This window comes from Strix aluco, chromosome 18 (genome assembly GCF_031877795.1).
Source record: "Strix aluco isolate bStrAlu1 chromosome 18, bStrAlu1.hap1, whole genome shotgun sequence".
NCBI classification, from domain to species: Eukaryota; Metazoa; Chordata; class Aves; order Strigiformes; family Strigidae; genus Strix; species Strix aluco.
Genome location: NC_133948.1, coordinates 10781745 through 10808058, shown reverse-complemented (window position 1 = coordinate 10808058; position 26314 = coordinate 10781745). Strand labels below are relative to the sequence as shown.

Genomic DNA, 26314 nt, shown 5'->3' with positions numbered 1-26314 from the left:
GAGGCACTGCTGGAGCACCTGGGGCTCAGTGCCGGATGGCTCCTGTTGTGCTGGGGAGTGGATTCCTGGGAAGAGCAAAGGTCTTGACCTGTGGGGCTGGGCTGGCAGGGGAAGAGCCAGGGCAGAAAAGCAGAAGAGCATGAGGGTACCTTAGGTGGCTGGGACACCTGTAGCAAAGAAAGATGCCAACTGTACGTTCAAAAGTGCTGGGGTTTGACATCATACAGCCCCACCACAGGGAGCCTTGAGAGACACCTGCCCGTCCTTGCCCCCAGCATCTTGGCTCTCCCGTGCCCTTTGGCCCTGCAGCCCCTGGGCTCAGGCTGGTGGGGGGCAGTCCGTGCTGGCATGTTTTGGGCTCTGAGCTGGGACGTGTCTCCGCTCTGTGCCCGGGGACAAGCCCCGCTGATCTGGGGTGGTGGGGCTGGGCATGGAGCGGGGAGGGAGGTGTGGAGAGAGAGACGCGGGCAGGTTCCAGCTGTGAGCGTGGGGTCAGATTTGCATGGAGGGGCCGTGCCCGGGTGGGTGGGCACTTAAAAGGGAGTCAGGGTCCACAGCACAGCCCCATCGGCGTGGGGACACGGAGCTGGTGGAATCGCGCCATGGCCTGGGCCCCTCTCCTCCTCGTGGTGCTCGCCCATGTCTCAGGTGACCTGGCCAGATTCTCTGCACAGGGGCTCATCCCCCTGCCTGTGGGGGGCCATGCTCCTGGGGCACTGGCTGACCCCTGTCTTCTCCCATCTCTCCTCTCCCTCTCCAGGTTCCCTGGTCCAGGCAGCGCTGACTCAGCCGCCCTCGGTGTCAGCGAACCCGGGACAAACCGTCCAGATCACCTGCTCCGGGGGTAGCAGCGGCTACTATGGCTGGTACCAGCAGAAGGTCCCTGGCAGTGCCCCTCTCACGGTGATCTACTGGAATGACAGGAGACCCTCAGACATCCCTTCACGATTCTCTGGATCTTTGTCTGGTTATACAGCCACGTTAACCATCACTGGGGTCCAAGCTGAGGATGGGGATGTCTATTACTGTGGTGGCTACGAGGACAGCTATACTGGTGCCATGGTGACAGAGAGCAAAGGGGAAGTGGTACAAAAGGCTCCTGCCATGACAGAAGGCGGTTAGGAGTCTCTGCTGTCCCTCTGTGATTGTGGGGCAGATCACCACCATGGCGCTGCCCTTGCTGCCCTGTGCTGCAGTTGCCTGTGCCTGGTGTCCTGGCTCGGCCGTCCATTAGAGCATCAGGTCTGTGCCTGTCCCCTGCCATTTGGGGAGGGGAAGACCCCCACCAGTCCCCTCTCTGTCCCAGTCTGTGTGTCCAATGTCCCCTGAGTTCCCCAGGTAGTAGCCAGGGCCTTGCCAGGTGACTCCCTGCTCTCCTCCCAGCTCATCTGTGCCAGGAGCCCCCAGAGCACCATCCCTGCGGGGTTCAGCCCTGCTGAAAATGTGGCCCCAGCACCAGGAGGTGGGAACATGACATGGGCTGCACAGCTGGACCAAAGCTTTGCCTTCAGACCCTGGGAAGCAACATTTCCCATGGGTGCAGCATCTCCAGCATCATCCATGAGGCTCCTGGGGCAGAGCAGGACTGACCAGGGGATGATCTGCTTTGCCACAAGAGCAGCCTGTGGGCTACTCCAGCGTTGGCTGTGTTTGCCCAGTGCTGGACCACTGGGCTCGTGCTCAGCCTGCACAGGACCCCCCCAGCACCTCTGGCCCCCGGGGAAGCCCCTGGCACTGGGCAATCTCCCACTACAGCCCCAAGACAGCAAGGGGCTGCCCGGCACCCTGAGCCTGTCCCCATCCTGATGCAGGGCCCTGGGACTGTGGCTACTGCTGGGGACAAAGACACTGGCTCTCCTGTGTCATGGGGTGCTGCTTGTTTTCAGCAGTGACATTTCCTGTGACCCCATGAGTGTGAGGGGCAGAGGACAAGGTCTGGGTTTGAGGCTGTGATAGGGCCAGGCTTTGGGCAGGGCTGCTGGGCCCATGGGAGCTGCACTTGTGGTGCTGGGAGCTGCCATGTGGGCAGCTGGGTCCCAGGTGATCTTGTCCCCCAGCTCTGTGCCCGGGACTGTGGTATGGAGTGGGGGGCCATGTGCCATGGGTTGGGGCCAGGTGGGCACAGGCAGGGCTGCACCAAGCACCCTGCGGTCCTCAGGGGAGAAGGCTACTCTGCTCTCCAATGAGCCCGGCTCTCAGCCCTGCTCCCCTCAAGCACTCCAGGTTAAGATCCTGTGTGCTCACTGGTTGCAGATAATGTTCAGCTGAGGACCCCGGAGGGATGGAAACGGGGCTTTACTCCTGCCTCTTCCCATCCCTTTCACCACTGCAGTTGCTAGCTGGGCCCAGCTGGAACCCAAGAATCCACCCCAGTGGCAATAGCCTGGACAAGGGCTTGTCCTTCCATCCCCGGCACAAGCACCAGCTCATCTGCTCCCCACAACCCATGACGGGGATGTTGGAGCTCTGGGTGCCGCTTGCCACCCTCGCCCCCAGCATCCTGGCTCTCCCGTGCCCTTTGGCCCTGCAGCCCCAGGCTCAGGCTAGTGGGGGGGAGTCCATGCTGGCGGGTTTTGGGCTCTGAACTGGGACGTGTCTCCGCTCTGTGCCCGGGGACAAGCCCCGCTGATCTGGGGTGGTGGGGCTGGGCGTGGAGCGGGGAGGGAGGTGTGGAGAGAGACGCAGGCAGGATCCGGCTGTGACCGTGGGGTCAGATTTGCATGGAGGGGCCGTGCCCAGGTGGGTGGGCACTTAAAAGGGAGTCAGGGTCCACAGCACAGCCCCATCGGCGTGGGGACACGGAGCTGGTGGAATCGCGCCATGGCCTGGGCCCCTCTCCTCCTCGTGGTGCTCGCCCATGTCTCAGGTGACCTGGCCAGACTCTCTGCACAGGGGCTCATCCCCCTGCCTGTGGGGGGCCATGCTCCTGGGGCACTGGCTGACCCCCATCTTCTCCCCTCTCTCCTCTCCCTCTCCAGGTTCCCTGGTCCAGGCAGCGCTGACTCAGCCGCCCTCGGTGTCAGCGAACCCGGGACAAACCGTCCAGATCACCTGCTCTGGGAGTAGCTACAACTATGGTTGGTTCCAGCAGAAGGTCCCTGGCAGTGGCCCTGTCACTGTGATCTATGCTAGTGACAGGAGACCCTCGGGCATCCCTTCGCGATTCTCCGGATCCAAGTCTGGCTCCACAGCCACCTTAACCATCACTGAGGTCCAAGCTGAGGACGAGGCTGTCTATTACTGTGGTAGCTACGACAGCAGCAGCAATGCTGCCACGTTGACACAGAGCAATGGGGAAGTGATACAAAAACCTCCCGCCATTGCAGGGACCAGTTAGGAGTCTCTGCTGTCCCCATTTGATGGTGGCACGGGTGCTTGCAATGGCGCTGCCCTTGCTGCCCTGTGCTGCAGGTGGCTGTGTCTCGTGTCCTTGGCCTGGCCATCCCATAGATAACCCAGGTGTATGCCTGTCCCCTGCCCTTTGTGGAGGAGAAGACCCCGACCAGTCTTCTCCTTGCTGCACTCTGTGGGTCTGACATCTGCTGCACTCTCCAGCTGGTACCCAGAGACCTTCAGGTGCCTCCCTGCCCTCCTGACAGCCCAGTTGTGCCAGGAGCCCCCAGAGCATCACCCCTGCGGGGTTTATCCCTGTTGAAAATGTGGCCCCAGTACCAGATGGCAGGAAAATGCCATGGGCTGCACAGCTGGGCCAAAGCTTTGCCTTCAAACCCTGAGAAGGGAAATTTCCCGTGGGCGCAACATCTCCAGGGCCATGCATTGGACTCCTGGGGCAGAGTAGGAGTGGTCGGAAGAGGATCTGTCATGCACAAGAGGAGCTCATGGACTAATTCAACATTGGCTCTGACTGACCAGCGCTGGCCTGTTGGGCTCATGCTTAGCCTGCCCAGGAGCCCCCCAGCACCTCTGGCCCACAGGGAAGCCCCTGGCACTGGGCAATCTCCCACTACAACCCCTAGACAGCAAGGGGCTGCCCGGCACCCTGAGCCTGTCCCCATCCTGATGCAGGGCCCTGGGACTGCGGCTACCACTGGGGACAAAGACACTGGCTCTCCTGTGTCATGGGGTGCTGCTTGTTTTCAGCAGTGACATTTCCTGTGACCCCATGAGTGTGAGGGGCAGAGGACAAGGTCTGGGTTTGAGGCTGTGATAGGGCCAGGCTTTGGGCAGGGCTGCTGGGCCCATGGGAGCTGCACTTGTGGTGCTGGGAGCTGCCATGTGGACAGCTGGGTCCCAGGTGATCTTGTCCCCCAGCTCTGTGCCCGGGACTGTGATATGGAGTGGGGGGCCACGTGCCATGGGTTGGGGCCAGGTGGGCACAGGCAGGGCTGCACCAAGCACCCTGCGGTCCTCAGGGGAGAAGGCTACTCTGCTCTCTAATGAGCCCGGCTCTCAGCCCTGCTCCCCTCAAGCACTCCAGGTTAAGATCCTGTGTGCTCACTGGTTGCAGATAATGTTCAGCTGAGGACCCCGGAGGGACGGAAACGGGGCTTTACTCCTGCCTCTTCCCATCCCTTTCACCACTGCTGTTGCTAGCTGGGTCCAGCTGGAACCCAAGAATCCACCCCAGTGGCAATAGCCTGGACAAGGGCTTGTCCTTCCATCCCCGGCACAAGCACCAGCTCATCTGCTCCCCACAACCCGTGACGGGGATGTTGGAGCTCTGGGTGCCGCTTGCCACCCTCGCCCCCAGCATCCTGGCTCTCCCGTGCCCTTTGGCCCTGCAGCCCCTGGGCTCAGGCTGGTGGGGGGGAGTCCATGCTGGCGGGTTTTGGGCTCTGAACTGGGACGTGTCTCCGCTCTGTGCCCGGGGACAAGCCCCGCTGATCTGGGGTGGTGGGGCTGGGCGTGGAGCGGGGAGGGAGGTGTGGAGAGAGAGACGCAGGCAGGATCTGGCTGTGAGCGTGGGGTCAGATTTGCATGGAGGGGCCGTGCCCGGGTGGGTGGGCGCTTAAAAGGGAGTCAGGGTCCACAGCACAGCCCCATCGGCGTGGGGACACGGAGCTGGTGGAATCGCGCCATGGCCTGGGCCCCTCTCCTCCTCGTGGTGCTCGCCCATGTCTCAGGTGACCTGGCCAGACTCTCTGCACAGGGGCCCCTCCTCGTGCCTGCAGAGGGCCATGCTCCTGGGGCACTGGCTGACCCCCATCATCTCCACTTTCTCCTCTCCCTCTCCAGGTTCCCTGGTCCAGGCAGCGCTGACTCAGCCGCCCTCGGTGTCAGCGAACCCGGGACAAACCGTCCAGATCACCTGCTCCGGTAGTAGCAGCTACTATGGCTGGTTCCAGCAGAAGGTCCCTGGCAGTGCCCCTGTCACTGTGATCTATGATAACGACAAGAGACCCTCGGGCATCCCTTCGCGATTCTCCGGATCCAAGTCTGGCTCCACAGCCACGTTAACCATCACTGGGGTCCAAGCCGAGGACGAGGCTGTCTATTACTGTGGTAGCAGTGCTGACACGTTGATACGGAGCAATGGGGAAGTGATACAAAATCCTCCCGCCATTGCAGGGACCAGTTAGGAGTCTCTGCTGTCCCTGTGTGATGGTGGCACAGGTGCTTGCAATGGTGCTGCCCTTGCTGCCCTGTGCTGCAGGTAGCTGTGTCTTGTGTCCTGGCCTGGCCATCCCATAGATAACCCAGGTCTGTGCCTGTCCCATGCCATTTGTGGAGCGGAAGACCCCCACCAGTCTTTTCCTTGCCCCACTCTGTGGGTCCGAGGTCTGCTGCGCTCTCCAGCTGGTACCAAGTGACCTTCAGGTGCCTCCCTGCCCTCCCCCCAGCCCAGCTGTGCCAGGAGCCCCCAGAGCATCACCCCTGCGGGGTTTATCCCTGCTGAAAATGTGTCCCTAGCACCAAGTGGTGGGAACATGTTATGGGCTGTGCAGCTCGGTCAAAGCTTTGCATTCAATCCCTGGAAGGGAAATTTCCCGTGGGTGCAACATCTCCAGGGCCATGCGTGAGGCTGCTGCGGCAGAGTAGGAGTGGTCGGAAGAGGATCTGTCATGTCACAAGAGGAGCTCATGGGCTACTTCAGCGTTGGCTCTGACTGCCCAGTGCTGGCCCGTTGGGCTCATGCTCAGCCTGCCTAGGAGCCCCCCAGCACCTCTGGCCCCCGGGGAAGCCCCTGGCACTGGGCAATCTCCCACTACAGCCCCAAGACAGCAAGGGGCTGCCCGGCACCCTGAGCCTGTCCCCATCCTGATGCAGGGCCCTGGGACTGCGGCTACCACTGGGGACAAAGACACTGGCTCTCCTGTGTCATGGGGTGCTGCTTGTTTTCAGCAGTGACATTTCCTGTGACCCCATGAGTGTGAGGGGCAGAGGACAAGGTCTGGGTTTGAGGCTGTGATAGGGCCAGGCTTTGGGCAGGGCTGCTGGGCCCATGGGAGCTGCACTTGTGGTGCTGGGAGCTGCCATGTGGGCAGCTGGGTCCCAGGTGATCTTGTCCCCCAGCTCTGTGCCCGGGACTGTGGTGTGGAGTGGGGGGCCACGTGCCATGGGTTGGGGCCAGGTGGGCACAGGCAGGGCTGCACCAAGCACCCTGCGGTCCTCAGGGGAGAAGGCTACTCTGCTCCCCAATGAGCCCGGCTCTCAGCCCTGCTCCCCTCAAGCACTCCAGGTTAAGATCCTGTGTGCTCACTGGTTGCAGATAATGTTCAGCTGAGGACCCCGGGGGGATGGAAACGGGCTTTACTCCTGCCTCTTCCCATCCCTTTCACCACTGCTGTTGCTAGCTGGGTCCAGCTGGAACCCAAGAATCCACCCCAGTGGCAATAGCCTGGACAAGGGCTTGTCCTTCCATCCCCGGCACAAGCACCAGCTCATCTGCTCCCCACAACCCGTGACGGGGATGTTGGAGCTCTGGGTGCCACTTGCCACCCTCGCCCCCAGCATCCTGGCTCTCCCGTGCCCTTTGGCCCTGCAGCCCCAGGCTCAGGCTATTCGGGGGGAGTCCATGCTGGCGGGTTTTGGGCTCTGAACTGGGACGTGTCTCCGCTCTGTGCCCGGGGACAAGCCCCGCTGATCTGGGGTGGTGGGGCTGGGCGTGGAGCGGGGAGGGAGGTGTGGAGAGAGAGACGCAGGCAGGATCCGGCTGTGACCGTGGGGTCAGATTTGCATGGAGGGGCCGTGCCTGGGTGGGTGGGCACTTAAAAGGGAGTCAGGGTCCACAGCACAGCCCCATCGGCGTGGGGACACGGAGCTGGTGGAATCGCGCCATGGCCTGGGCCCCTCTCCTCCTCGTGGTGCTCGCCCATGTCTCAGGTGACCTGGCCAGACTCTCTGCACAGGGGCTCATTCCCCTGCCTGTGGAAGACCGTGCTCCTGGGGCACTGGCTGACCCCTGTCTTCCCCCCTCTCTCCTCTCCCTCTCCAGGTTCCCTGGTCCAGGCAGCGCTGACTCAGCCGCCCTCGGTGTCAGCAAACCTGGGACAAACCGTCCAGATCACCTGCTCTGGGAGTAGCTACAGCTATGGCTGGTACCAGCAGAAGGTCCCTGGCAGTGCTCCTGTCACTGTGATCTACTGGAATGACAAGAGACCCTCAGGCATACCTTCACGATTCTCCGGATCCAAGTCTGGCTCCACAGCCACGTTAACCATCACTGGGGTCCAAGCCGAGGACGAGGCTGTCTATTACTGTGGTAGCTGGGACAGCAGCAGCAATGCTGCCACGGTGACACGGAACAAAGGGGGAGTGATACAAAAATCCTGCTCCCATTGCAGGGACCAGTTAGGAGTCTCTGCTGTCCCCATTTGATGGTGGCACGGGTGCCTGCAATGGCGCCGCCCTTGCTGCCCTGTGGTGCAGGTGGCTGTGTCTCGTGTCCTGGCCTGGCCATCCCATAGGTAACCCAGGTGTATGCCTGTCTCCCGCCTTTTTGGGAGGGGAAGACCCCCACCAGTCTTCTCCTTGCCCCACTCTGTGGGTCCAAGATCCCTCACTCTCCCCAGCTGGTACCCAGAGACTTTCAGGTGCCTCCCTTCTCTCCTCCAAAACCAACTGTTCCAGGAGCCCCCAGAGCATCACCCCTGCGGGGTTCAGCCCTGCTGAAAATGTGACCCCAGCACCAGGAGGTGGGAACATGCCATGGGCTGCGCAGCTGGGCCAAAGCTCTACATTCGAACCGTGGGAAGGGACATTTCCCAAAGGAGCAACATCTCCAGGGCCATGTGTGATGCTCCTGGGGCAGAGTAGGAGTGGCCGGAAGAGGATCTGCCATGTCACAAGAGGAGCTCATGGGCTACTTCAACATTGGCTGTGTTTGCCCAGTGCTGGACCATTGGGTCATGCTCAGCCTGCACAGGACCCCCCCAGCACCTCTGGCCCCCGGGGAAGCCCCTGGCACTGGGCAATCTCCCACTACAACCCCTAGACAGCAAGGGGCTGCCCGGCACCCTGAGCCTGTCCCCATCCTGATGCAGGGCCCTGGGACTGTGGCTACTGCTGGGGACAAAGACACCGGCTCTCCTGTGTCATGGGGTGCTGCTTGTTTTCAGCAGTGACATTTCCTGTGACCCCATGAGTGTGAGGGGCAGGGGACAAGGTCTGGGTTTGAGGCTGTGATAGGGCCAGGCTTTGGGCAGGGCTGCTGGGCCCATGGGAGCTGCACTTGTGGTGCTGGGAGCTGCCATGTGGGCAGCTGGGTCCCAGGTGATCTTGTCCCCCAGCTCTGTGCCCGGGACTGTGGTATGGAGTGGGGGGCCACGTGCCATGGGTTGGGGCCAGGTGGGCACAGGCAGGGCTGCACCAAGCACCCTGCGGTCCTCAGGGGAGAAGGCTACTCTGCTCTCTAATGAGCCCGGCTCTCAGCCCTGCTCCCCTCAAGCACTCCAGGTTAAGATCCTGTGTGCTCACTGGTTGCAGATAATGTTCAGCTGGGGACCCCGGAGGGATGGAAACGGGGCTTTACTCCTGCCTCTTCCCATCCCTTTCACCACTGCTGTTGCTAGCTGGGCCCAGCTGGAACCCAAGAATCCACCCCAGTGGCAATAGCCTGGACAAGGGCTTGTCCTTCCATCCCCGGCACAAGCACCAGCTCATCTGCTCCCCACAACCCATGACGGGGATGTTGGAGCTCTGGGTGCCGCTTGCCACCCTCGCCCCCAGCATCCTGGCTCTCCCGTGCCCTTTGGCCCTGCAGCCCCAGGCTCAGGCTAGTGGGGGGGAGTCCATGCTGGCGGGTTTTGGGCTCTGAACTGGGACGTGTCTCCGCTCTGTGCCCGGGGACAAGCCCCGCTGATCTGGGGTGGTGGGGCTGGGCGTGGAGCGGGGAGGGAGGTGTGGAGAGAGACGCAGGCAGGATCCGGCTGTGACCGTGGGGTCAGATTTGCATGGAGGGGCCGTGCCCAGGTGGGTGGGCACTTAAAAGGGAGTCAGGGTCCACAGCACAGCCCCATCGGCGTGGGGACACGGAGCTGGTGGAATCGCGCCATGGCCTGGGCCCCTCTCCTCCTCGTGGTGCTCGCCCATGTCTCAGGTGACCTGGCCAGACTCTCTGCACAGGGGCTCATCCCCCTGCCTGTGGGGGGCCATGCTCCTGGGGCACTGGCTGACCCCCATCTTCTCCCCTCTCTCCTCTCCCTCTCCAGGTTCCCTGGTCCAGGCAGCGCTGACTCAGCCACCCTCGGTGTCAGCGAACCCGGGACAAACTGTCCAGATCACCTGCTCTGGGAGTAGCTACAGCTATGGCTGGTACCAGCAGAAGGTCCCTGGCAGTGCCCCTGTCACTGTGATCTACTACAACGACAAGAGACCCTCGGGCATCCCTTCGCGATTCTCCGGATCCAAGTCTGGCTCCACAGCCACGTTAACCATCACTGGGGTCCAAGCCGAGGACGAGGCTGTCTATTACTGTGGTAGCTACGACAGCAGCAGCAGTGCTGACACATTGACACAGAGCAATGGGGAAGTGATAGAAAAACCTCCCGCCATTGCAGGGAACAGTTAGGAGTCTCTGCTGTCCCTGTGTGATGGTGGGGCAGGTTTCCACCATGTTGCTGGCCTTGCTGCCCTGTGCTGCAGGTGCCTGTTCCTGGTGTCCCGGTTCAGCCGTTCCTTAGAGCCCCAGGTCTGTACCCATGCCCTGTCATTTGGGGAGGGGAAGACGACCAGCAACCCTGAGGGTCCAAGGTCTCCTGTGATCCCCATCTCGCACCCTGGGGCCTGCCGGCTGCCTGCCTGTCCTCCCAGCCCAGCTGTGACAGGAGCCCCTGGTCTCAGGTTACCTGCTTCCCCCAGAAGTGCTGATTTTAACTATAAAGGAAGCTGTTTCTGGGGGTAGGTATTTGCACAAGCCATGCCAAGGCAGTTTCAGGATGGTTTATGCTGCAATGCTGCATCCTACCCTTTCCCTTGTTGTTTGCTTCCTGGCATGTCTGGGGGAGTGACGTGGCAGCAACGGAGACTGCCCTGCATGGCTTCCTCGGCTCATCCCTGGTATCTGGGACACAGCCATCATGCGTGGCCTCCCCAGTGCCCACCCAGGACCAGCACCCCCTCACCTGCCCCTGCTCCTGCCGAGGCCATGTGTCAGGCAGGTGCTGAAGGCCAACACCCCTGGTACAGCCAGCCCAGCATCAGTTCTCCTTCATGCCTCCCTCCAAGGAGAAGAGCTGGACTTTCACGCTGAGTGTTGTCCCCCTTTATTGCCCTCTCTTAACATCAAACTGAAACCTCATCAAAGTCTGAGAAATGCTCAGAAACTGGCTGTCCAAAACAGATGGCATTGGCTTCAGCTAAATCCTTTGCATAGACAATTTCAGTGATTTTTCTGTCTAGTTTCAGCCTTTGCACCAATGCATAAGCTTACCCAGAGGCAAACTAAACCTCTGAAACAGGAAGTGCCTCAAACCACAAAATCTTCGAAGCATCATTTATTTTATAGTGACTCAGGAGGTTCACTGACTTTGCCTCTTTCTACAACCACTTGCACAAACCACAACATTTGAATATCTTTTTGTTCAATTTAAGCTGGTGCTATTGAAATTCAGTGCTCCAAGAGCTAGTTTGCCCAGAGCTGAGCACTCTGTGCCCTGTGAGATTTGCACCACACTGGGAAAATACTTTATAAAGCAGTAGCCAAGCCTCCCGTGGGGAATTTGTATTTAATCTGCTCTAGCTGAAACCCATCCTGGTTCACCCCTGCCTTGACTATTTCAGATGTATGTAGGCATCTGCATACCTTGCACAATTTTCTCTGCTAGTCCCAGCTCTTCCTCTTTACCAACAGCCTCTGATGCCTCCTCTCCAACCCCCTTTGTGTGTCATGGCCCTAGGCAGATGCTCCCAGGAGCAGTCACTCGAGGGCTGCTGCTCCAAGGGGCTGTGAAGGCGGGGGCTAATAGGGTGCTACAAGGAGCAGCAGCCTGGGGCGCCGGGGCCACTGGCTGGGCCTAAGCAGCTGCTCGGTGTCCTGCACAGCAATGTGTCACTGCGTTTATTTCTTTGGCAGTGGGACCCAGCTGAATATCCTCAGTAAGTCACTCTGATGTTCACACATGGTCTGTCCAGTGCTGGGACCTGTATGGGCTCTTCCTGGGGTTTGAGGTGGTTTTTTTCTTTCTTCAACATCTCCATTTGGTTATAGTAGTGTGTCCGTCTGCCTAACCACACTGAAACACATTCATGTGCCTTTCTTTGACAGGAGGAAACAAGGTTTTATGGGATAATGGGCTTTGCTACTTGCAAAATGTTTTTGGTCCTTTCAAATCTGCAGACCCTCTACTGATCCCCTGAGTTTCGTTCATCTTGTCTGAGTGCAGGAGTTACTGGGTAAAAGTGTATCTATATATTTGCCAGACAGCCAGATTATATTGGAGTTTATGAAACAGAGATTTCTTAACATTTCTCTTTCTCCTAAGGAGACACTCCCAGCTGTGCTCTATGGTATGGTGAGGAAATATATCGGGGGTTGAAGTGGAAGGCTTCAAGTGTGAGCAAGAGGAGTTGGGCTTGCTGGCTCAGGACAAGGTTGTCTCTTCAGGCATTCAGGACGATGGCCACCTCTTCAGCCTCCAAAAAGCAGTGTAGCTGAGTTTGTGGGCACTGGCTTGATCTCCTGCAGCAAAGGTGGGAGCTAAATTAAGTTGGAGAAAGCAGCCGGCCAGGGCTTCTCTGCTGCAGCACCCAGTGCTGGCTGATGCCTCTAGACCTCCCCTTCACCTGCGGACCGGGTCCCCTGACCCAGGCAGGGCATTAAGTGCTGAGACATGCACTGAGCTCTGTTAGGGCAGAAATAAAACACCCTGTGAATTCAGCCATTGGTCATCACCCACTGATGCAGCAATAGGCGCCTTCAGCAAGCATCCCAGGGCGTGATCCTCCGTCATGGCTGGCAGGCTGTATTGGCTCAGCGGGGCTCTGCACTCCCCCTCACGGGAACCAACCCCACACTAGTGTTTTTGCCAGTGCCGAGATGCCAGATGTGACAAAGGGAAATGCTTTTTTACCCTTGGCGGGATGGCTCAGTGCCCCACACCCAGCCCCGAGCGCAGGGCTGAGCTCCGGCACAGTGGCAGGAGCAGTGTGACAGCAGCTGGGGCCACGCCACTTCCCTGCCACATGCTGCCCCAGCACAGGACGCCCCAACACAGCTGCTGCAAGGAGGCTCGCCCACCCGCCAGACACTGAAAATCCTGCCCAGGTAGGGCTGCGAGCTGTGCCAGGGTCTGGTTTTGCCTCAGAGAGCAGGGTCAGGCTGCAGGGTGGCACAGGCAAGGGGAGGTGGGGGTCCCCTATGAAACCACAGCACCTATGCCAGCGCTGGTGTTCCTGGGCAGTGGGAAGGATGGATGGATGGTTTATTCATGAGGTTTACCCACACACATACTGTTCAATTGCCAGTGGTCCCCATTTGGACCAGGCTGCTGCCGCAGGCTGCTCATCCCCTGGTCTTGGCAGTTACAGGGGTGTTCAGGATGGTTTATGCTGCAATGCTGCATCCTACCCTTTCCCTTGTTGTTTGCTTCCTGGCATGTCTGGGGGAGTGACGTGGCAGCAACGGAGACTGCCCTGCATGGCTTCCTCGGCTCATCCCTGGCAGCTGGGACACAGCCATCATGCGTGGCCTCCCCAGTGCCCACCCAGGACCAGCACCCCCTCATGGCAGCAGTGCAGGTTGAAGCAAGGTTCTGCCTGTCATGCCTTAGGGGCACCCAAAGCCTCCACCAGCCCTTTCTCACCTGGGATTAACATCCTCACACGACAGGCAGGGACATGGGCTTGTAACAAGAACAAGGCGCCCGGTCCTGGGTAGCAGTGGATCTCTGGAGCAGCCAGTGACACAGCCACGGCTCTGGAGAGCCTGGCCAATGCAGTCCATGACAGATGGCAGGGCTAAGGCCACCCATTTTGCCATGGCCCCTCCAGCAGGGACACACAGTCATCCCCATACAGCTGTCCTGCTGCTCCGGCCCTGCCATATCCACCGGGGCACATCCAGCACCATGCATTCATCCTGCTGTGTCCATCGGGACACCTCCATCCCATCACCTTCATCCTGTTGTGTCCATCAGGACACCTCCATCCCATCACCTTCATCCTGTTGTGTCCATCAGGACACCTCCATCCCATCACCTTCATCCTGTTGTGTCCATCAGGACACCTCCATCCCATCACCTTCATCCTGTTGTGTCCATCAGGACACCTCCATCTCACCATCTTCATCCTTCTACGTCCATGGGGCCCCGGAGCGCTTCTACCATGAAGCAGGAAGTTTTTGCACAGCCCTGTATCACTGTGTGGTGTATTCGGGGCCGGGACCCTCCTGACCGTCCTAGGTGAGTCGCCGACTTCTTCTCTGTCTTTCCTTCCCCACCACGAAATTGTGACATTTTGTCGATTTTTGGTGATTTGGGGGTTTTTACCTTGGACTTGGCGCTGGGCTGGGGTTTGCCGCTGGTTTGGGAATGGGCACTAAGCGCAGGGTTTAGGGCTGTGCCACGGAAGATTGGGGGGTATTTTCTCAATTGAAAGATCTTAAAATTTGGCCATAAAATGTGTCTGGTCTCAGGGACCCTATTTCAGAATCTCAGGTTTAGGTCTCTAAAAAAGTCAATTTTGGTCTTTGTTAAAGAAATTAATTGTTAGACTAAGGTCTAAGTCCTCAACTCTTAGTCCTGAGGACTAAGTCTGTCACCCTTGGTGAGGAGCAGGGACTTCTCTGCAGGGTCCCGCAGTTGAGGGTGCAGGCGCTGTGAAATGGCAGCCCATCCTCGGACATAAGCAGGCTGAAGTCCCATCTGACTTTGTGTTAAAATGGCATGTCCTGGGATCTTAACCAAAAGTTTTCAGGGGTATCTTAAAGAACCTGTTGTCTGGGTAAGCCATGTCAAAAATGGAGATTATTGTGTTGAAAATGCTGCCAGGAACATCATTTGTCTGTCTTTGTCTGCAATTTTTAAAATAATTTGGCCAAAAATCCCAATCTGAACCAAATTACTAGGGGCATAAAACAGAGAAAAATGTAGTTTGCTAATTTCTTTGGCAGAAAGTTTTTAATTGTGGAGTCTTCTGGGTTTTGAATAGAGATAGAGACAGAGATAGAGACTTTGTACATTTGAGAATACAGCAGAACCACCTCAGAGAGACCAAACATCTTTTCTCCATCTTCCTTTGGGTGATTCTTAGTTGTACTCTTTCTGAGATAAGTCTGAAAGTGTCTAAAAGCAAAACTGGGCAGAAAACAGGATGGTTTGTCTTTGAAATTTTGATTTTTTAAAAAATTGCCTTTTAAATGGAAAGAAATGGGTTTATGGCAACTAACCAGAGATTTTGTTTTATATATATATGCCATATATATATTATATATCTCATATATATTTTATATATGTGACATATATATAAATACATAAATATGTATATTATATAAATGATATATAATTACACATATATGTATATAGTGATGTATACTACATAGATGTGTAGTATATTGGATATTTTATATATGTGACATATAATATACATATATTATGTATATCAGCTGTATATATATCTATAATATATAATGTGCCTATGCACATATATATACTTATAGTGTATATATAACATATACAAGTACATATGGGATGTGTATATATGTGTATATGTATTACACATACACGTATATGTCTATATATACATATATATACTAAAGATATATATGTAGATGTTTTCCAAATCTAAAACGTTAGAGTGATAAATGATAAACTCTTAGCTGTGGGGGAAGTGGGAAGTCTCTGGGCAGTGCCAGCTGGGCAGGCAGGGCAGGCAGGGCAGGCAAGCAGGGGGCTGTGACAGGGCACCCCCTGACTCCACGCTGCTCTCTCTCCCCATTGCAGGTCAGCCCAAGGCCGCCCCCACCGTCACCCTCTTCCCACCGTCCAAGGAGGAGATGTCGCAGGGCAAAGCCACTGTGGTGTGTCTGGCGGGAGACTTCTACCCCGGCGCCGCCAAGATGGACTGGTCAGCTGAAGGCTGCACCCTCAACAGTGGTGTCGAGACCAGTCAGCCCCAGCGGCAAACCAACAACAAGTACATGGCCAGCAGCTACATGACGCTGACTGCCTCTGAGTGGAACAAGTGCAAAACCATCACCTGCAAGGTCACGCACGAGGCCAGCAATGTGGTGAAGACCCTGAACAAATCCGAATGCTTCTAACCCCGCCGGGACCTCCCCGCGCCTGGCAGCCCCTTGCCAGCCCCCTCCCTCTTCCCCGCTGCTGGGAACAGCAGCTCCCCCTCCATCACAAATGTGTCTCCTCACATCCCCCTGTCCCCTGCTCCTGTCCCCCCACCCTGAGTGTCACACAAATAAACACCGACACTGAACTAGCGCTGGCTCAGCATCCTTGTCTCTGTGTCCTTCCAATGCGCCCGCTCACCCCGGCATCACCCCAGTGGCACCAGTATGGATGGGGGGTGGAATGGGAACACACACATGTGTGTGCGCGCGCGCGCACACACACACACACACATATATATATATTGCTGGTGCTCTCTGCCGCTCTTGCTCACCCCTGGGGACCCTGATGAACACCCCTGGAACTGCCAAGACCAGGGGATGAGCAGCCTGCGGCAGCAGCCTGGTCCAAGCTCCCCCATGCCAGCAGCGAGCACACGGCCCTGGCTGCGCTGTCCACGTCCCTTGCCCACTGGCCTCTGGGTGCCAGGTCCTTTACAGAGACACATGGCTTGTGGTGGGGCCACAGCCAGCCATGCCCCTTTGCCAGCCAGCCTTGGCTCTGTCCCCATTTCCTCAGTCACCCCCATGTCCCCTGGGATGGGGGTGCTGGTGTAGCCACCAGTCATACACATGCACCAGTCTGTCCCTTGCACCCTGTGCCACGACAGCGTGGGCCCCTGCATGCCACATGCCCTGTTCCCATCCACAGCACAGCCCTAGGGCAGTTTCCCTGTGGCCCTGCACAGAGTGGCTTACGGTCACAGCTATGCCGAGAGCGCCAGTGCTCAGCTGCAGTCACCCCATCAGAGCTGTCAGGAGCCACCCAGGGGACAGGGGATGGGAGCACCCATCCACGCTGTGTGCAGTTCTGGTGGAAATGACACCTTGCCACCCTTTTGGTAAAAGGGGGACGGCCCCACCACATCCCCCTCCCCAGGCTGTGTCAGTGCCAGTGGGGTGCCTGGCCCCACCAGGCTGCCATGTGTCTCTGCAGGTGTCTTCTGGGGACACAGAATCATAGAATTATAGAATGGTTTGGGTTGAAAGGGACCTTTAAAGGTCATCTAGTCCAACTCCCCCTGTAATGAGACAGGACATCTGCAACTACATCAGGTTACTCAAAGCCCCATCGAACCTGGCCTTGAATGGTTCCAGGGAGGGGGCATCTACCACCCCCCTGGGCAACCTGTGCCAGTGTTTCACCACCCTCAGTGTAAAAAATTTCTTCCTTATATTTAGTCTAAATCTACCCTCTTTTAGTTTAAAACTGTTACCCCTTGTCCTATCGCAACAGGCCCTACTAAAAAGTCTGTCCCCATCCTTTTTATAAGCCCTCTTTAAGTCCTAGAAGGCCGCTCTAAGGTCTCCCCGGAGCCTTCTCTTCTCCAGGCTGAACACCCCCAACTCTCTCCTGTCTTCACAGGGGAGCTGCTCCAGCCCCTGATCATCTTCGTGGCCTCCTCTGGACCCGCTCGAGCAGGTCCATGTCCTTCTGATGTTGGTGCCCCCAGAGCTGGACACAGGACTCCAGGTGGGGTCTCCCGAGAGTGGAGTAGAGGGGGAGAATACCCTCCCTCGACCTGCTGGCCACACTTCTCTTGATGCAGTCCAGGACACAGTTGGCTTTCTGGGCTGCGAGCGCACATTGCTGGCTCATAGGCAGTTTTCCATTCACCGATACCCCCAAGTCCCTCTCTGCACGGCTGCTCTCAATTCCTTCATCCCCTGCCTGTATTGATACTGGAGCACAGGAGGGGTCACCGGACTCCTGGGAGCCCAGCCATGAGGAGTGATGGCCACTGAGGCGCAGAGGTTAACCCCACTTGGGTCAGTCCCCTGTCTGTCCCAGGGACCTGGACCCCCATGACCACCATGGCTCCTCCCTGTCTCCTGCTGGCAATTGGCTGTCCTGGGAAGTCCAGTGGCCAGCCAACACCTTCACCATGGCAAAGCCCCCAGCAGCCAGCAAGGAGAAAGCACTGCTCTGTGCAGTGTTGTTGGCTGTGTGTCCTCCCTGCTGTGTCCATCTGTCCTGTCCACCCCAGCGCCTCTGTCCTGTCTGCCTCAATGCTTCTGTCCTTCCTACCCACCCCAATACCTCCATCCACCTACTCACCTGAGGATCTCCATCCATCCTACCCACCCCAACACCTCCATCCGTCCATCCATCCATCCATCCATCCATCCATCCATCCATCCGTCCATCCATCCATCCATCCATCCCAGAAAGCTCTGATGGAGTTGCCCACCCCAGGTTTTTATTGTTCTTTTTTTAACCAGTCTTTAGCAACTACTTGAGGATTTCTCAGGAAATTAAGCCAAAACGAAACCAAAAATCTTCTGCCAAACTCAATCTCTACAAGACAAGATCTGAGGGGGCAGTTTCTGCTCCCTGCATTGTTCCTTGTCTGGCAAAATGTCTAAGGGAGTGGAGCCTCCCAGGGAATGAGCACTGCCGCAGCAACCCAAAACCTGCCATGAAAGCAAATATCAAATAGGAACTTTGAGTGGAATCAAGTTTCTTTCATCCATCTCTTGCTCACATGGACACGCCAGGGTAGGCAGTGATGGCCTGAACAGAGCAATGGTCCTGCTGCTGGCAAAAGGAGCCCCATGTCCCCCAGCACTGCGGGGGACCTCCCAGCAACAACACCACACCATTTGAGCATTTCAGAAGACTTTCTTCTGGTGGGAAAATGCTGCTATTTACTCAGATAAGGTGCTTTTCTCAGCGTGTATTTCTGCAGGGTGTGCAGGTCTCCAGCCAGCTCTGGGTCCACAGTCACAACCACAGCACCAGCCTGAGGCTCCTGCCTGGAGCAGCATCCCCATCCCTGTCCCCATCCCTCCCCACTGCTGATGGAGACAGCAGCTCCTCACTCCATACTGTCCCCATGTCCCCATGCCCAAATCTCTCCCCCCTGCCCTGCCTATGTCCCCTGCACCCAGGGGTCACCCAAACACTGCCACCGAGCTCACGCTGGCTCTGCGTGGATGGCCATGTCTCCTGCCCCCCACACCCCATTCCTGTGCCGGCCTTATCTCCACGTGCACTAAAATCAGCTTTGGTCAAACAGCGGGGCTGTTTGCAGCTGCTGTTTCTCTCTCACTGCCTGGTGACCCTGCAGTCCCTGGGGACGTGGGGCACTGGGAGGTGCACCGAGTGCCCCAGGCCTCTTCCAGCCTGCCTCCCTGCCTGCGTGCCACTGAAGGGGGTCATCCTAGCCAGTGCAGGCAGGGGCTCAGCCCCCGCAGCACAGCCCCACTCTGACCCCCAGCAAAGACTCACACCCGCTCTGCCTGGGGTGCCCCAGTCTGAGGCTGCTGGGGTTTCCCCGGCTGCACCAGGCATTATGTACCCAACGGGTGACAGCATGAGCCTTCCCCAGGCACCCCGAGCAGCTCCAGGGATTCGTGCCAGCCCTGCGGGGATGCGTGCCAGCCCTGTGGGGGCCGTGGGCACTGTGCAGTCCTGGCAAGGCACATATGGGAGAGGCAGGTGGGATGTGAGCCCTGGTCTGCTTCAGCCCTCCTTCCCTCCTGCTTTTTGGCAGGGAGCTGGCAGCAGGGCTTGGACTCCACCAGAGGTGCCAACAGGCACCTTGTACTCGAGAACAACTTTATTGACTTTATTCTGGCTTTATCTGGCTCCCCAAACAGGCACGGGAGTCCCTGCCATGGCACAGCCCTGTGCATGGGGTAAACCCCCTCTCCATCACTCTGCACAACAGACTGGGACAATGGGGGCAGTCCCAGTGACCCTGCCCATGTGTGGGGTGAAGGCTTGGGGTTTTCCCAGGAAACCCTCTCTCCATGGAGCAAACCTGTGCCCAGGGCAGATTGCACCCCACTGGGCTACCGCTGGCCCCAGGGAAGGAGCGGGCAGCAGGATGCTCAGCCTGCACCAGAGCCAGGGGAAGGAAGGAAATGCAACGGAGGGATCTGTCCTGCTGTGTTTCAAGATCAGCTCCTTTAAGACACAGTTTCTTGGGCAGAGAGAGCCTGCAGTGGTGGAGAGCTGGCAGAGTTGGTCCTGGGAAGCTGCCGGGCTGTGGTTGGAAGTCTGGGAGGCAAGGGTCCCCGCAGCACGGCCACACACACCTGTCCCAACTCACTGCTGGGGGACACAGACCCGGAGATGGCACCATCTCCTCCTCCCTGGCGCTCAGCCCCTTTCCAAGCTCAAGCAAACCCCTGCCCACAGCATTCTCATCCCCAGCCTCATGATGCTGCCAGGGCTTTCACCCAGGAGAGTGGCTGCCTGGGTTTCTGCCGGCCAAAAATGCCCCAAGGACTGAGACCTGCTGCCAGGACGGATGCTCACTTTTTTTATGCTGAGAAAGCTCAAGTCTCTGTAATTATTGATTCCAGTAGTTGGCAAATCACACGCTTAAGTAGTGGCTGAGGCTGGAGTGAACAACAGGGTAACACAGGAGTGTCTGTCCCAGTCACGCTGCCAGGTTTTCCCCTGCTGTAAATGACACATTTGGGAGGGGGAGTAGCTGGCAGGGAAAAGGGGTGGCAGGGCAATGGTTTCCACAGGGCTTGAAATCCATCTTGATGTACCACAGGTAAAGCCTGTCCCTTGGTCACAGGAACCAGACCAAGCTTTGCATGGGCTCAGTTTGGGGCAGGCAGCGCTGGGCCACAAGCTGAGGTCTTGCTGCAGCTCTGATCTGGTTGAGCAGAACACAGGCACGTCTCTGACTTCGGGGGCAGGAAACCTCACTAATTATTGATTAAAAGATTTGGCTAAATCCTTTCCGTAAGCAACAACTGGCAAGAAAAAACCTGCTGAATTATACATCAGTGGCCCTGCCCCCCCCCCCCCCCCCCCAAGAACTCCCACACTCCCCCCACCGCCCAGCAAATTTCCAGCCACAGTTTTATCCATAACAAGTCTTTAACAGGGCTGGAGAGCCACTGCTGGGAATCACACTGGGATGCGGTGCCTGATCCAGTCCCCAGCAGGGAGGGGAGCAGTGCCTGAGAAGGAAAGGCCCATCCTGCTCCCGCAGTTGCCTTCAGTGGGGTTTTCTGGTGAGCAAATGTGCTGAGCGAAACTGAAACCCACGCCTCTCCCCAGCTGCAGCTCTTGCTCTCGCTCTGCCGTCTCCTGTGTTGCAATTTTAAACAGTCTTTTTTTTTCATTTTCCCAGCTTGCCATTAATTTTAAAACAAGGGGGATCTAATTTAGTAAATGAGATGCTTCAGAAAGGCTTTAATTAGCTGCAGAGAGAGGCGGCAGGTCCCATGGCGGGGTTGGGGATTGGTGAGAGCTGCACTCTCAGGATGAGGCTCACAGGCAAAGGCTTAGCAAGGCCTTCAGGGGAGTTTAATAAACCTTGGTGGTTTAGATGGTTTGGGCTTGGAGAGGGCCCATGGCTGAGGCCAGAGAGAGGGAAGTGAGGATGAAAGCAGATGGGTGTGGGGCCACAGGAGCTCTTGCAACTCTTGCCCCAAAACACCACCTCCAGCCCTGGAGGGAAAAGCTCTGCTCTGGTCCCCAAACCCTGCCCTGGGGTGAGGGCAGCTCCCATACCCATGGCCTTGCACTTTGGGGCGGCCATGATGGAACCCCTCCTTGAGGCCACCTCTGGCCAGGTCTGTCCCCCGAAAACCAGCCCAGGCTTGCTTTTTCTTTATTGAACGACACTCAGAGACTTCCCCAGGCCACAGCAAGCTGCTGCATCTCATGCCAGGAGGATTCACCTCTGTCTGGTAAGATCATGGAGCAAATCCTCCTGGAAACTATGCTAGGGCACATGGAAAATAAGGAGGTGATTGACAGCCAACATGGCTTCACTAAGAGAAAATCATGCCTGATAAATCTGGTGGCCTTCTACAACAGGGTTACAGTGTTGGTGGATAAGGGAAGAGCAACTGATGTCATCCACCTGGACTTGTGCAAAGCTTTTGGCACACACAACATCCTTGTCTCTAAATTGGAGAGACATGGATTTGACGGATGGACCACTCAGTGGATGAGGAATTGGCTGGATGGTCACACTCAAAGACTTGTGGTCAACAGCTCTATGTCCAGGTGGAGAGCAGTGACAAGTGGTGTTTCTCAGGGGTCGGTGTTAGGACCAGCACTGTTTAACATCTTTGTTGGACAGTGGGATTGAGGCACCCTCAGCAGTTTGCCAACAACACCAAGCTGTGTGGTGCAGTCACATGCTGGAGGGAAGGGATGTGCCATCCAGAGGGACCTGGACAGGCTGGAGAGGTGGGACCGTGCCAACCTCATGAAGTTCAACAAGGCCAAGTGCAAGGTCCTGCCCATGGGTCAGGGCAATCCCAAGCACAAACACAGGCTGGGCGAGGAGTGGATGGAGAGCAGCCCTGCGGAGAAGGACTTGGGGGTATTGGTGGGTTGAAAACTGCCTATGAGCCAGCAATGTGCGCTCACAGCCCAGAAAGCCAACCGTGTCCTGGGCTGCATCAAGAGAAGTGTGGCCAGCAGGTCGAGGGAGGGGATTCTCCCCCTCTACTCCACTCTCGGGAGACCCCACCTGGAGTCCTGTGTCCAGCTCTGGGGGCACCAACATCAGAAGGACATGGACCTGCTCGAGCGGGTCCAGAGGAGGCCACGAAGATGATCAGGGGCTGGAGCAGCTCCCCTGTGAGGACAGGAGAGAGTTGGGGGTGTTCAGCCTGGAGAAGAGAAGGCTCCGGGGAGACCTTAGAGCAGTCTCCAGGGCTTAAAGGGGGCTTATAAAAAAGATGGGGACAGACTTTTTAGTAGGGCCTGTTGCGATAGGACAAGGGGTAACAGTTTTAAACTAAAGGAGGGTAGATTTAGACTAAATATAAAGAAGAAATTTTTTACACTGAGGGTGGTGAAACACTGGCACAGGTTGCCCAGGGGGGTGGTAGATGCCCCCTCCCTGGCAGTGTTCAAGGCCAGGTTGGACAGGGCTTTGAGCAACCTGATCTAGTGGAAGGTGTCGCTGCCCAGGGCAGGGTGTTAGAACTATGTGATCTTTAATGTTCCTTCCAGCCCAAACCATTCTATGAGTCTGATTCTATGATTTAGGGTCTTCCTTTGTGCTGATGTGGCAGGAGTGGAGTGAGTGCACCTGGGGCTGATGAAACACCTCCTCTGGAGAGCCATGGGCAACGTGGCGCAGCCCAGAGAGGACGGGGGTGTCCTGCCTGCCCTCCCCACAGCAGCTGCAGCCACCCAAAGAGCTGCCGTTCCTGGAAGCAGCAGTGATGAAACTCGAAAGCATGAGTTGGGGCTGAGAATAGCCCCAGCCCAGGCTGGGGGGAGCAGGACAGAGTCAGACCCCGCTGGGGTGGCTGTGGCAGGATGGCACAAGTCTCCCCACTTTGGCTCTGTGGCTGTGCCAAGCTCAGGCAATACCCCACAGCCTCTGTCCTGCCTGAGCCAGGGGGTGCAGACCCTGAGCACCCGGAGGGGTGACTGGTGGCTCCTTGCACCCCATCCCGACATCCCCCTGCTCACATAGCCACCTTCTCTGAAGGGTTTGGGGAAACGCTGTGCAGAGCCCAGGCTGTGCCACGCCAGCTCTGGCCCCACCCAACCCCCCAGCCAGCACCACCATGCAGCTGTGCAGCCACGGGGCATCCCCCAGCTAAATTTACTCCTCACCCGCCACAAGTCTCCAATCAGAAACTCGAAAGGGGGCCCAAAATAAGGAAACGAAACTGTTTCCAGTGGGTGCTGACGTGTGAAGGCGAGTGGGTGCCACGCGGCTGAGCCCTGACTCTGCTCGGCCCCGAGATGGTTACTGGCTCTTTGCTGTGGTGAGCTTTGCCTCTGCCCCGCCGGGCTGTCACCGTGTGGGGCCACCACGGCGGGGGGACAGGTTTTGGGGCAGCCTGAAGCTGTCCAAAATTGGCAGGGTGGATGGTGGGGAGGGCACCAGTGCCCCACTGGGGGCTGGTGCTGAGGCTGGCGGGGCTGCATGCCATGGCAGGGTGCGTGTCCCAAGCCCAGGGTCACCCCTCCTGTCTCCTGGAGGGTCCCTGGCAGGGCCCTCCCCAGCGGGGTCTCAGCTGTCAGAGTGGTCCCTGTCCCAGTGTGGGATGTTCCAGCTGCTGCACATGCACACGCATGTACACACTTGCACACACACACACACACACTTATCAGCACACACACTTGCACATGTATGCGCACACACCCACACACCCCTCCCAGTGATCCCAGTGCATCCTGGCCCCCCAGGACGGGCACCGCTGACCCCACACATGTGGGGTTCAGGGCCAGGGCTGACCCTGACACTGCTCAGCTCATGGCCTTGTCCCCTGTGCTACCACCACAGGGGGACCAGCCCAGGGCCTCCTGCTGCCACCTCACTGCCGGGTCACCCTGAATCCTCTCTCATTAACTGAATTAAACTAATCAGTCCCTGCCTCCTGCCAGGCAGTCCCTTAGCTGGGCTTGTCTGTCAGTCCAACCTGCTGCAATATGTGTGAGGCTGCCTCCAGACTCCCACAATATGGGGCAGATTTCCCTGAATCTGGGAAATAAAATCCAGACTGTAAATTAATAAAATACAGGTTATAAATAATAAAATACAAGTTATGAATTATAAAATACTATCCAGCACCCCCTGGGCAGCCCTGGGTCAAAGCCCCGGCTAGGGCCAGCTAGAAAGCCCAAGGCTGAGGTTTATCACCCTGCAATTGAAAGGGAATTAAATGAAATAAATAAATGTTTGAGGCTGGCGTGGTCGAAAACACAACCTGAGCAATCAAGCCCACTTGCGAAGCAGAGAACATTTGCATAGCTCTGTCAAAACAGCAACTGCCGCGGTATGCAGCTGGCGGCTGGCAGGAAGGCACCAGGAGGGGAGGCCGGACCCCCCACCAACGGTTTATTTAGATGTGTATTAAACCCTAGCCACAGACTGGGGAGAAGTAAACAGCCCTAAAGATAAACGCCCGGGCTTGTAAACAGGTTGTAAACAAGCTGAACCAACTCAAAAATAAACACCTTTCAGCTGCTTCAAAATATTTATCATCTCCAGTTTAGCGTGATAATAAAAATAAAACTCCCAGCAGAGCTTCAGCCTGGTCTGAGGACCAAGAAAACCCTCGTTTTCTGCTCATATTTGCTGTAAACAGCCATGCGTCTCCAGGCAGGTGTGCTGATGGAGAGGTTTTATCACAGGGCTGGTACTGCCTGCCTGGAGAAATATGGCCGTTAAGTTTCAGCCCTTGTTAGGATTCCCAAGATAGGGTTCTTTTAGGTTAATGTTAAGAAATTTCTAGCTAGGGAATGTTGGTGGCAGTGGTGGCTGATGGGTGTAATGGAGGTGGCCGCCACAGTCCTCACTGGGCCCTCAGGAGGGAAGAGAAGGGTTTGACTCAGCCAGTTAGGGAGGACTTTAAGCCAAATTTGGTTTTCTCCCCTTCCACAGCCTGCCGGGGTGAGCAGTACCAGTGTCATGGCTTCTGCAGCCAGTGGTGGGGGGGAGAACGAGGGGTGCACCCCGGGGCTGGATCCTGCACCCCAGTCAGTGCCACCCTCACCAACAGCCTGAGCAAATGTCGCCGGCCCCAGCCCCAGCAGACCCCCAGCGCTTTCCCCTTCTTCTGCAGGCACGGCAGCGGAAGAACATCAGGTTTAAGCATTTCTGCCATGTTTTGGGCACTTTTGGCCAGACACCCCGGCCGGCTGTGGGCAGCGGGGTGCTGACACGCATCGCCAACCCCCCAGCTGAGCCAGCTGACCCTGGGCAGCTGTGCCGACCACAGCCCCGCTGCTCAGGAACAGCCTTTGCTAAAATTACAGCCAGGTCGAAAACAAGAGCCAACTTTGGTCAAACACCACCTGGGAGCCAGGAATAGCCCCGGCCCCGGCATGCACTGCTTCCTCGGCACAAACTTTCCAGTATGTGGCACCCAGAGCATCGCTGCCCGGCCATGCTGCGGGGAGGGCGGGAGATGGGAAAAGCCATTTTTCAGCCCCATTTCAGCAAAGGGTCTGAGGGCAGGGGGGGGTGTCTAGGTCCTTTACCCAGGCATCCAGGGCAGCCCAGTGTTCCTAGAGGCACAACACCTCCCCAGATTTGGGGTCCCAGCAGGCTGCACAGTGTGTGCCGAGCCCTTGGGGCGGTTTTGCTGTCTGGCCATACAGAGGGCTTGGCTGCCTGACCCTGCCTGGTGCCACTACCATCCTTTGCCAGGGACACCACAGCCAGCTGGGATGGGGACCCCAGGGCTGGGGACCCCCAGCATAGGGGTGTCTGCTCCCAGGGCTCGTGTCAGACTTTTTGGTCCCCTGCTGCCCTTGGGCCTGGGCAGGCAACATCTGGCCCCAGTGCCCAGCTGCCCCTTGCACCCTGGCCCAGCACTGGAGTGGACTGGGGGGCTGCAGCCACCTGGGGGTCACCGTGGCTGACCAGGTCCCGCCATGCTCTGCGGCTGAACCCGCCGCTCTTGCCACCTGGGCCAGGGCACATTCGTGGGGCAGTGGCCCCACAGCCTGTGGGTGCGAGGGGCTGGGGCTGGGCGGCGCAGCGGGGCAGGGGGGACTGCGGCACGGGGGGAACGCTGGGACAGCGAGGGACAAGCGGGTACAGACAGCATGGAGGGGACAGGGGGAACGTGGGGGGACGAGGGACACACGGGGACACAAGGGGACATGATGGGACA

The 26314-nt window shown here is 57.6% G+C and overlaps 1 protein-coding gene and 1 gene segment (V, D, J or C); both read left to right on the top strand.

Annotated features, from left to right (window-relative positions):
- The first annotated feature begins 572 nt into the window (after nt 1–572).
- Nucleotides 573–1912, top strand: LOC141931599 (Ig lambda chain V-1 region-like). The segment is given in 3 exon segments: nt 573–648; nt 761–1117; nt 1812–1912. Coding segments are annotated over 3 exon segments (504 nt in total).
- An 878-nt stretch (nt 1913–2790) lies between these two features.
- On the top strand, nt 2791–15831 carry LOC141931861 (immunoglobulin lambda-1 light chain-like). Of its 5 annotated transcripts, none has more exons than XM_074844535.1 (4): nt 2791–2866; nt 2979–3269; nt 13764–13799; nt 15339–15831. In XM_074844535.1, the coding sequence occupies exons 1-4, from the start codon at nt 2821–2823 to the stop codon at nt 15656–15658; spliced, it is 693 nt and encodes a 230-aa protein (XP_074700636.1). In that variant the 5' UTR covers nt 2791–2820; the 3' UTR covers nt 15659–15831. The 5 variants fall into 5 exon arrangements, with proteins under 5 accessions (XP_074700636.1, XP_074700633.1, XP_074700637.1 ...); XM_074844532.1 differs by having other exon boundaries at nt 2979–3272; XM_074844536.1 differs by lacking the exons at nt 2791–2866; nt 2979–3269 and adding exons at nt 7208–7284; nt 7397–7687.
- The last annotated feature ends 10483 nt before the right edge of the window (nt 15832–26314 follow it).

What these genes read in the sequence shown, in the direction of transcription:
- LOC141931861 (XM_074844532.1), top strand. Translation starts at nt 2,821, where the DNA reads ATGGCCTGGGCCCCTCTCCTCCTCGTGGTGCTCGCCCATGTCTCAG. An exon ending in GGTGCTCGCCCATGTCTCAG is followed by an intron (nt 2,867 to 2,978) that starts GTGACCTGGCCA and finishes CTCCCTCTCCAG; the next exon opens with GTTCCCTGGTCCAGGCAGCG. An exon ending in GACCCTCCTGACCGTCCTAG is followed by an intron (nt 13,800 to 15,338) that starts GTGAGTCGCCGA and finishes TCCCCATTGCAG; the next exon opens with GTCAGCCCAAGGCCGCCCCC.